At 39.8% G+C, this 12,741-nt stretch overlaps 1 protein-coding gene across 1 annotated transcript in view; it reads right to left on the reverse strand.

Moving 5' to 3' along the window:
• The window catches only part of LOC112072257 (1-phosphatidylinositol 4,5-bisphosphate phosphodiesterase delta-1), a 99,785-nt gene that overhangs the window by 57,883 nt on the left and 29,161 nt on the right, over positions 1-12,741 (reverse strand). The window contains exon 2 of the mRNA XM_070439712.1: positions 7,991-8,149. Within this exon, the coding sequence (XP_070295813.1) occupies positions 7,991-8,149 (159 nt within the window). The remainder of the gene's footprint in view (positions 1-7,990; positions 8,150-12,741) is intronic.

Here is a 12,741-nt window from a genome sequence, read left to right on the forward strand (position 1 = left end):
GGCAAAACTGGGTCTAACTCTCTCGGCAATGGTGTTCTGCTCAGACTCACATTTAAAAAGAGTTGCCTTTTTTCTGGGCAAACTTCGTCACAAACTTTAATCATGCAGTTTTTGATGAAATCCCCCTCCGTAAATGGCCGGGCTGATTTAGCGATCTCTTCTGCCAAAATAAAACTGGCCTTGACAGCAGCCTGGCCTTGTGATTTGGCTTTTTTGAACAGAGCCTGTCGAGATTTGAGCCTCGTTTTAATTCCTCTGCCTTTTGTAGCCTTTGTTCCATGTCCATATTCTTGTTTTTGTCCGCGTGTTTCGTTTCATAATGTCGTCTCAGATTATACTCTTTCAGTACCGCCACACTTTCTCCACACAGAAGACACACAGGTTTTCCAGCTACCTCCGTGAACATATACTCCGACTCCCACCTTGTTTGAAACCCCCGGTTCTCAGTGTCCACCTTCCGTTTTGCCATTTTTGATGGGTATCTGAAAGTTAATTTTACTGTGATGCTGACGACTGCTGTGCCAATAAATATTGAAATGAAGCAGCCCACTGCTCGGTGCGTCACCGTTGCATTGTGGGAAATGTAGTATTGGTGCGTGTAAAAGATCTGCGGGCTGCCGGCTTGCTGCGGTCTGCGGGCCGGTTCTAATAATAAATCAAGATCATCCCAGGGGCCGTAAAAAACCTTCTCGCGGGCCGGATGTGGCCCGCGGGCCTTGACTCTGACATATGTGATCTACTGCATCTTGCCATCCTTATGTAATACATGTATCACTAGCACTTTAAACTATGCCACTTTATGTTTATATACCCTACATTACTCATCTCATATGTATATTACTGTACTCTATAACCATTCTTAACTGACCATCTACTGCATCTTGCCTATGCCGTTCTGTACCATCACTCATTCATATATCTTTATGTACATATTCTTTATCCCTTTACACTTGTGTGTATAAGGTAGTAGTTGTGGAATTGTTAGGTTAGATTACTCGTTGGTTATTACTGCATTGTCGGAACTAGAAGCACAAGCATTTCGCTACACTCGCATTAACATCTGCTAACCATGTGTATGTGACAAATAAAATTTGATTTGATTTGATTTGAAATACACGATTCCAACATGGGAAAACAGAGTGATGAAGGATTCGCTACTAGACATTCAAAGTCGTAGCATGCGTGAAAATCAGAAAACAAATTCTGGTATTCCTGAGGACGCATCCAATAATCCAGAGGGGGCGATCAGAGAATTCATGAACTCCGCCTTGAAACTTCCTATAGAGACTGTAAACAAGGTGGCTTTCCACCGAGAACACAGACTTGGAGCTCGGAGCGACAAGACCAAGGGTCCCCGACCGATCATCGCAAAATTTGAACACTACCAACAAAAGGAGCTGATCAAAAGCAGGGGAAGGAGTTTAATAAAGGGACCAAATTCAGTCTCAATGACCAATTTCCAAGGGAGATAAACAAACGTCGTAAGAGACTGTATCCGGTACAAAGACAACAAAGGATGGATGGTAGGCGTGCCTTTCTCATTGTGGACAAACTCTTTATAGATGGACAGCTATTCCGAGACAGCTCCATAACACCGTGGCTGTACTAAATTCTACAGGGACTTCAGGTTAGGAAAAAAAAGAAGGTATGGGAACTGTAAAAATATCTGAACATGATGAAGTGGATATGAACACACACGTACTCAATTACATGCTTGCTTACACATACGGACTTACACACACACACCTGATCTCGCTCTCTTCTCTCACTCTCTCTCTATTGTCGAGAACTGTTTTATAATTTAATGTGTTTACTGTTTGTCTATCTTTTTTATGTATTTGTCTACAAGTTTATATATGTTTACAACAAGCAAGGGGTAGATATCAGAATAGGTGCATTGGGGAATAATAACATCTTGTATGGAATACATTTGTACTGTAGTGAAGCCGTCTAGAGTAATGCAACGTCTCTTTCATGATCATGTGAAACGTCAATTGCTATGGAAATGCTGGGATGTGTTTTTCAATTATGTTAAAGGTAATTATGATGCAACTATGATGGTGATACGATATGGATTACAATTATCATCATAAATATTAAGGCTATACGCTCTACATGTTACACACATAGACACTCAACCATGCAAACTGGTGGAGTTATTATTTATTTGGACATCACACATTATAGTCTTACTCTTATACAGACATCGTACACACTCTCATTATATCACATCCAATATCATACACATCAACCTACTCAGATTTGTTACGCACATAATATCTTGTCTCAATTTTCTAACATCTGTGGCATTGGCTCACAGGCAAACCGGCTGTGGGAACAAGGGAATAAAACAAATATTGCTCGAAACTATTTCTTGAATTGTAAATATCAGACATTTGAAAGCTCTAGTTTGACCTACATAATACCTCTGATGGCAGTAACTTTACAGGCACTAATTATGGTCCATTTAGACTGAGAATAGTACCTAGTTATGGTAAGAGGTGAAATAAGTATAGCCAGTTATAATTGTAACTGTTTAGCAGATTATAAAAAAAGAAGATCAGTCTTTACATGGCATAAAAGGAATATAACATACTATACTGTTTACAGGAACCTCTACATCCTTAGATGAAGTTGCGTGGAAAAAGGAATGGGGTGGTGAAATAATTTTCTGTCATGAACAAAGGAACTCAAAAGGTGTGATGATATTAATTAACAAAAATGTTGATCTGAATGTGCAAATAGTCAGGAATGATTCACAAGGAAGGTGGATCCTTTTGAATATGAAAGTGGACGAAGAAGAGATTTGGCTCATTAATCTATATGGTCCAATCAGGATGATCCACACTTCTTCGAAAACATTTATACCAATTTATTGAACTTACAGGCAACAAATGATCTAATCATTATGGTAGGAGACTATAACACAGTGTTATGTACCTCAATGGACCGTAAAGGTAATCAATATTTGGAGACTAAAAAACCCTGACCTAGTGAGATATACATGGAGGAGACTTAATCAAGCTAGTCGTCTTGACTACTTTCTTGTCTCTTTCTCTCTTGCATCAAAGGTTAAAACAGTTTTAATAGGAGACAGAATGCGATCGGATCATCATCTAATTGGCATTCACATAACTCTTATAGATTTTCCACGTGGACGGGGATATTGGAAATTTAATCAAAGTTTACTGGAGGACAACTTATTTTTAACTAAGACAAAAAAAAGATAACGGAATTTTTCCAGTATAATATAGGTTCAGCAAATCCCCTTATTGTTTGGGATACGTTTCAATGTACCTTCAGGGGTCATTTAATTCAATATTCATCAATAATAAAAAAGCAGTTTCTGGCTAAAGAGACAAGACTAACAAGGGAAATCCATGAACTAATAGTACAGGTAGATGGCAACTAAAAACGATACTACAGAGATACAAAATAAATTAGAGGAAAAACAAAAAGAACTTGAGGAACTTATTCAAGAACAATCTAATGTAATCTATTACAAAAATAAAGCAAACTGGATGGAATATGGAGAAAAATGCACAAAATTCTTCCTGAATCTCCAATACAGGAACGCTAACAAAAATAATTTGCAGAAACTCGTTACTGAAGACGGAGTCATCTATGATTCTCTGAATCATATTTTAAAAAAGGAAGCTAATTATTTTAGGCAGATGTTCTCTTTTCTGTCTCATCCTTTCCCACTGAATGAAGATTATGGTAAGGAATTCTTTCCAAATAATATAAAAATTTGAAAATTAACAAATGTACAGAAAGATCAGCGTGAAGGCCAAATTACAGAAGAAGAACTTCTTGAGGCTATTAATTCCTTTCAGTCTGGAAATGGTGGCTTACCGGTAGAGGTATAACGGTAGAGGCATACCGGTAGAGGTATATCGGTAGAGATATTCCCGGTAGAGGCATACCGGTAGAGGCATACCGGTAGAGGCATACCGGTAGAGGTATAYCGGTAGAGGTATACCGGTAGAGGCATACCGGTAGAGGCATACCGGTAGAGGTATATCAAGTATTTTTTGATATACTGAAAGCTCCATTGTTAGATTGTTTTAACTATTCCTATAGAAATGGTAGTCTGTCAGGTACTCAGCAGGAAGGTCTAATTTCTATTATTATCTATCTATTATTAAAACAAGACCCAGATGGCAAATATAAAGGCCCAGTCTATCTAAAATACTGGAGGCCCCTTACACTTCAATGTTGTGATGCAAAAATACTAGCAAAATGCATAGCACTCAGAATTAAAAGGGTTTTACCAGGTATTGTTCATCCTGATCAGACAGGTTTTTTACATGGATGATACATTGGAGATAATATACAACAACTACTAGAAATAATAGAACATCATGAAACATATAAGAAGCCAGGAATGGTATTTATAGCGGATTTTGAACAGGCATTTGATAAAGTGAGACTGGATTTTATTTATAAATGCCTGGATTTTTTCAATTTCGGCAATTCTCTTATAAAATGGGTAAAAAATAATGTATAGCAACCCCAGGTGTAGAATAGCAAATAACGGCTACTTCTCAGAGAGTTTTGAATTGTCAAGAGGAGTTAAACAAGGGTGTCCGCTGTCACCATATCTATTTGTTATTGCCATCGAAATGCTAGCTATTAAAATCAGATCCAATAACAACATTAGAGGATTAGAAATCCAAGGCTTAAAAACAAAGGTGTCCGTGTATGCCGATGACTCAAGTTTTATATTAAGTCCACGAGCTAGATCCCTGCAATGTCTCATTGAAGATCTAGATAACGTTTCTGGCCTCTCTGGACTAAAACCTAATTATGATAAGTATACCATATTAAGTATTGGATCTTTAAAAAATCTAACTTTCACATTACCCTGCAGTTTACCTGTAAAATGGGCTGATGGTGAAGTAGACATACTCGGTATTCATAACACAAAATATATAAATAAGCTCTCCACAATGAATTTCAATACAAAACTTGTAAAAATAGACAAGATCCTGCACCCATGGAGAGGCTATGTATGGAAAATTTGCCCTGATTAACCCCTCATATCTCAGTTTACTCACTTACTGATGGCGCTGCCTACTCCYGATGATTCGTTTTTCAAATCATATGAGCAAAAAATATTTCGCTTTGTCTGGGACGCTAAACCAGACAAAACAAAACATGCCTATCTATATAATGAATATGAATTGGGTGGGTTGAGATTATTAAATATAAAAGCACTAAACCTCTCTCTAAAAGCTTCACTCATTCAAAAGTTTTATTTGAACCCTAAATGGTTCTCAAGTAGATTACTAAGAAAAGCTAATCCATTGTTTAAAAATGGCCATTTTCGATTAATTGAAAATTATACTTTTTTCAAAGTATCTCTCTTTTTCAAACAAGCATTTCAGAGCTGGCTACAATTTCAATTTCATCCCCCTGAAAAGATAGAACAAATATTATGGCTGAACTCAAATGTGCTGGTTAATAAAATACCTGTATTTATGGGAAAGATGTTTGAAAAGGGTTTATTGTTCTTAAGTGATATTGTAAATTGGATTAGTAGGTTATGTCCTTCATGGAGGTCTGCTCAATCCAAGAGTACAACCAATTGATTACAGCATTGCCCCAAAAATGGAGGAGGCGGGTGGCAGCGGGAGGAGGTAGGGAACTGGTCTGTCTGCCCAATATAAAGGATCAAAACTGGCGGAGGAATAAAAATAGCATAAATAGGAAAGTATACCAGTATACCAACAAAATGTATACCAACAAAATGTTGAATATTTGGGGCATAAAATCATCGAAGCTCTGCAGATTTTGTTGTGAGGATACAGAATCAATAGACCATTTATTTTGGTATTGCCCTCAGGTAGCCTGTTTCCGGTCTCAGGTTCAGGAATGGCTGAAAATGCATAGCATTGATCTAAAATTTACCCTAGAAATAGTACTGTTCGGAGATCTGGAGAGACCGGGTCAGTCAATTACTAATATACTAATACTCTTAGTAAAAGTTTTTATTTTCAACTCGCAATCTGTGGATTCTATTCGATTAGATAGAAGGAAAGTATACGTTAAACATCACAGGATAGTTGAAAGATATTTAGTGGGAGATCTGTCAACGTGCCCTTGAGCAGGTCATTGACCCTGGATACTTCTGTGTCGCGCTGAATGGGAGTCTGTTGGATGACTGGTATGATGTAGTTGTTGAGCGGCTTCACTGCAAGTATATTGTATGTTTCGAATATTCAATAAAATTCAATAAAAAAATAAATATGACAAAATAATGAAAAAACTAAACCAATAGAAAATAAACAAAAAAGACTCCCGCAGTGTGGCAGACTATGCGGTGGATATCCGCACGTTGGCAGCTGAGAGTGCCTGGAACTCGGAAGCGCTGTTCGACATGTTCCTGCACGGAATATCGGAGGAAGTAAAGAACAAGCTTGTAGCCTGGAACTACAGACGGATCCCGACTCGCTCATAACCCTAACCATTTGGATCGATGGGTGACTACGGGAGTGAAGGGAGGAGGGGAGGTACGATTTCCCTCACCCACCCAAGGCTTCCACCTCACCTCCGAAGCATCCCGGAAGTCCCCTACAGCTCGGTTGCCGAGAGAACCCGAGGCTACCCGATTTCCCCCGAGAGTCTCCGAAGTCTGCCGATTCACCTCTTCCCGAGCCGATGCAACTAGGCAGAGCCAGGCTGCCCCCAGCTGAACGGCTATACAGGCTTCACAATAAGAGTTGCCTGTATTACGGGACTACTGGTCATTTCGTGTCCGCCTGTCCACTTAAAGACAAGGCTCACCGGTAGGAGCAAGTACTCTGGTGGGCCATACAGAGAACTTTTCCTCTCCCCTTACTCGCACCCCTTTTCATGCCATCTTGCTGTGGGGAAACCAGTTGAAATCTCTCCGGGTACTCATCGACTCTGGGGCCGCTGAGAGCTTTATGGATGCTACCCTGGCGTCCGAGCTGGGCATCCACACTAAACCCCACTCCATTCCCATGGACGTTAGAGCGCTGGACGGGCGCTCTTTAGGCCGGGTCACCCACAAAACAACCTCCATCAACCTACGTGTGTCAGGGATGTAACCCCCTGCCTGACCAGTAGTGGTATCTAGGGATGTAACCCCCAGTCTGACCAGTAGTGGTATCCAGGGATGTAACCCCCAGTCTGACCAGAGTGTATCCAGGGATGTAACCCCAGTCTGACAGTAGTGGTATCTAGGATGTAACCCCCAGTCTGACCAGTAGTGGTATCCAGGGATGTAACCCCCAGCCTGACCAGTAGTGGTACCAGGGATGTAACCCCAGTCTGACCAGTATGGTATCCAGGGATGTAACCCCCAGCCTGACCAGTAGTGGTATCCAGGATGTAACCCCCAGCCGACCAGTAGTGGTATCCAGGGATGTAACCCCCAGTCTGACCAGTAGTGGTATCCAGGGATGTAACCCCAGTCTGACCAGTAGTGGTATCCAGGGATGTAACCCCCAGTCTGACCAGTAGTGGTATCCAGGGATGTAACCCCAGTCTGACCAGTAGTGGTATCCAGGATGTAACCCCCAGTCTGACCAGTAGTGGTATCCAGGGATGTAACCCCCAGTCTGACCATAGTGGTATCCAGGGATGTAACCCCCAGTCTGACCAGTAGTGGTATCTAGGGATGTAACCCCCAGTCTGACCAGTAGTGGTAATCTAGGGATGTTAACCCCCAGTCTGACCAGTAGTGGTATCCAGGGATGTAACCCCCAGTCTGACCAGTAGTGGTATCTAGGGATGTAACCCCCAGCCTGACTAGTAGTGGTATCTAGGGATGTAACCCCCAGTCTGACCAGTATTGGTATCCAGGGATGTAACCCCCAGTCTGACCAGTAGTGGTATCTAGGGCTTTGTTGTTTCATAACAGAATGGAGGTAAATGTGTTTGAGGCCCATCAATGGGCTACCTTTAATTCAGTTGTAGATGTTGATGTACATGAATGGTACAGTAACAGTGCAGTACTCACAGTTCTGTTTTCTCTTGAAGATCCTGTGTGACTCATGCCATACGGTCACGTAGTCATCATGCAGCTTGTACATTCGGACCTTTTTCCAAGAGGAAGACTTTACTTTCATCAGCTTTCCCCCCAACAGCAGGATCTGGAGGTCCACATCGCCCTCTAAACCTAGTGGGGTCACACAGAGGTTAGAGGTCAGGCAGACATTAACCGTCACATAAAAGAGCTGCATCATTTGGCTCCCAAACGGCTCTGCATTCAAAATGCTAGAAAATCGACCTAGAACCAAAAAGTAGGCTACCATTATGTCAGATCGTGATATGCTCGTTCAAATACATTTTTATCTGGACAAATTATTAGATCACAATTATTAGATCACATGGACGAGAATGACTTGCTCTCCCCACTATTTATTGTTTCTGCAGTGGGGATTCACCATCTTCAGATAATTATTTTGTAACTTATTTGCAGATAGTCATTATTTAAATAGTAAAACGCACTAGTACCAGTATGTAAATCAGGAAGCCAGATTATTGTCTCTTTCATCAATGCGATTTGGTTCCCAACGTTCACCAAAATGAGCCATTCAAGAAGAGCCGTTAGTTAGTGAATGACCCATCACTACTTTCTACCACTCAGCGCTCAAAATTGCGACCAAAACACTCCCATTTGTGACCCTTTGACTTGGCAGTGCGACACCCATTTTTTATTGGTTGTTATGGTTGTTATGGGTGTTATGGTTGTTATGGTTGTTGTGGGTGTTATGGTTGTTATGGTTGTTATGGTGTTATGGTTGTTGTGGTTGTTATGGTTGTTATGGTTGTTAAGTATGTTATGGTTGTTGTGGTTGTTATGGTTGTTAGACTGGATCGTGGCATCGCAGTGCATGGTGACTGGAGTCGTGCATCTACAGTGCATGGTGACTGGATCCGTGCACTCAGTGATGCAGGATCGGTGATCATGCAGTAATGGACGTGCATCTCAGTGCATGGTGAGCTGATCGTGGCATCTCAGTGCTGGGTGACTGGATCGTGCATCTCAGTTGCACTGGTGACTGAACTCGGTGCATTCAGTCATGGTGACTGGATCGTGGACTCTCAGTTGCAACATGGTCGACTGGATGTTGCTATGGTACAGCAGTGCATGGTGACTGGATCGTGCATCACAGTGCATGGTGACTGGATCGTGCATCGCAGTCGCCATGGTGACTGGATCCGTGCATCACAGTGCATGATACGATCGTGCATCGTCATGGGATGTCGCATCACAGTGCATGGTGACTGGATCGTGCATCGCAGTGCATGGTGACTGGATCGTGCATCATCAGTGCATGGTGCCTGGATCGTGCATCTCAAGTGCATGGTGACTGGATCGTGCATCACAGTGCATGGTGACTGGATCGTGGCATCTCTTCAGACTAAACTCTTTGAATAGTGAACATTCGCTTTGGTTGCATACATTTGCTGTAAATAAATGCTTGATAATACAAAAAAAGGTAATTGTGAAGCAAAAACTAACGAAACCAGCTCGTTAACAGCATACCAAAACACCGTAATACCATAACCCATAACAACGCATAACACCCATAACACCAATAACACCCGTAATAACGCAATAACACATAACAACCATAACATACTTAAGCAACGATAAACAACCACACACCATAGACAACCATAACAACCATAACAACATAAACCCATAACACGATAACACCATAACAACCATAACCTAACAACCCAAACCATTAACACCAACCATAACAACCATAAACACGCATAACAACCATAAACCATAACACCATAACAACCATAACACAATGAACTACCATAACACCATAAACAACCATAACACCAGATAGAAATACAACCCAAACATAAACATACTTAACAACCCAGCTAACTTAACCATAAACCATAACCGATAACACCATAAAACCAATAAAACATAACCACCATAACATACTTAACAACCATAAAACCACAACAACCATAACATACTTTAACAACCATAACAACCATAACATACTTTAAAATCATACAACACACAACAACCATAACATACTTACAACCATAACAACCATAACACACCAAACAAACCTAACATCTTAAAAAACCATAACACCATAACAGCCCACAACAACCAATAACAACTTTACAACCATAACAACGCTAACATACTTAACAACCATAACAACGACAGACAACCATAACATACTTAACAACACCATAACAACCATAACAACCATAACAACCACAACAACCATAAATAGTCTTAACACCAAACACCACACACCCACAACAACCATAAAACATACTTAACAACCAAACACCCATAACACCATAACACCCATAACAACTGCAGATAAACCATAACACCCATAAACCCATAACACCCGTAATACATAACACCATAACAACGCATAACAAACCAATAACCATAACAACCACCCATGAAACAACCAATAACACCATCCAACCATAACAACCGCAAACAACCATAACAACCACACTAACACCATAACACAAACAACATCAACACCCATAACACCCATAAACCAATACACCAATAACACCATAACACCAAAAACACCATAACAACCATAACACCGATAACAACGCATAACACCATAACAACCACAACACCATAACAACATAAAACATAACAACCATAACATACTTAACAACCATAAAACCATAACAACAATAAACAACCATAACAACCATAAAATACTTAACAACCATAAAACCCATACAACCAGAATCACACCATAAAACCATAACACATAACACCCATAACACCATAACAACCATAACAACCATAACAACCATAACACCGCATAACAACCTACACCATAAACCCATAACACCATAACACCCATAAACTATAACAACCATAACACCAAAACACCATAACACCATCACACATACAAAGCCATAAAACCATAACAACCATAACACCCATAACACCCATAACAACCATAACACCGATAACACCATACACCCATAACAACCATAACACCCATAATCACCATAAACACCCATAACAACATACAACAAACCCCGATAACAACCATAACACCGCATAAACTATACCCATGAACACCAAAACCCATAACACCCATAACACCCGTAATAACCATAAACCATAACAACCATAACAACCATAGAACACCCATAACAAACCATGACACCATAACAACCATAACACCCATAACACAGACAACCACACCATAACAACCATACACAACCATAACAACCATAACACCCATAACCATAAACCATAACAAACCATAACACCAATTAGAACAATACAACCATAACAAACCATAACAACCCTACAACCATTACATACTTAACACCCATAAACAACCATAACACCCATAAACAACCATAACACCATAACACCATAACATACTTAACAACCATAACAACCACAACAACCATAACATACTTAACAACCATAACAACCATAACATACTTAACAACCAAACAACCACACAACCATAACATACCTTAACAACCATACAACCATAACAACCATAACAACCACAACAACCATAACATACTTAAAAACCATAACAACATAACACCTACAACAACCATAACAATACTTAACAACCAATAACATACTTAACAACCATAAACAACCACCATAACATACTTAACAACCATAACAACCATAAACAAAACCATAACAACCACAACAACCATAACATACTTAACAACCATAACAACCACAAACCAAACAACCATAACATACTTAACAACCATAACACCCATAACACCGAAACACCCAATAACAACTCAGATCACCATAACACCCATAACACCCATAACACGCCTAATAAACCATAACACCATAACAACCATAACAACCATAACACCCGCATAACAACCATGACACCATAACAACCATAACACCCATAACAACCATAACACCACAACAACCATAACACCATAACAACCATAAACAACCCATAACACCATAACACCATAAACCCATAACAACCATAACACCATAACACCATAACACCATACAACAAAACAACCATAACACCCATAACAACATACACATAACAACCATAACACCATAAACAACCATAACAACACAACAACCATAACATACTTAACACCCATAACAACCATAACAACCATTAACACCCATAACAACCATAACAACACATACTTAACACCATAAACAACCCACATAACAACCATAACATACTTAACAACCATAACAACCACAACAACCATAACATAATTAACAAACCATAACACCCACAACACCCACAACAACCATAACATACTTAACACCATAACACCCATAACAACCATAACACAATAACACCATAACAACCAATAACACCATAAAACCATTAGCACCCATAACACCATAACAACCTTAACACCCATAACAACCATAACACCATAAAACATAACACCATAAAAACCATAACAACCACAACAACCACAACAACCATAACATACTTAACAACCATAACAACCAGTAACACCCATAACACCATAACAACCATAACATACTTAAGCAACCATAACAACCACAAACAACCATACCATACTAACAACCATAACAACCATAAAACCATACTTAAAACAAACACCACTAACATACTTAACAACCAAACAAACCAAACATAACATACTTAACAACCATAACAACCCACAACAACCATAAACATACTAATACAACCATAACAACCACAACAACCATAACAACCACTTAACAACCATAACAAC

This window comes from Salvelinus sp. IW2-2015, unplaced genomic scaffold, assembly GCF_002910315.2.
Source record: "Salvelinus sp. IW2-2015 unplaced genomic scaffold, ASM291031v2 Un_scaffold1865, whole genome shotgun sequence".
Classification (NCBI taxonomy): domain Eukaryota; kingdom Metazoa; phylum Chordata; class Actinopteri; order Salmoniformes; family Salmonidae; genus Salvelinus; species Salvelinus sp. IW2-2015.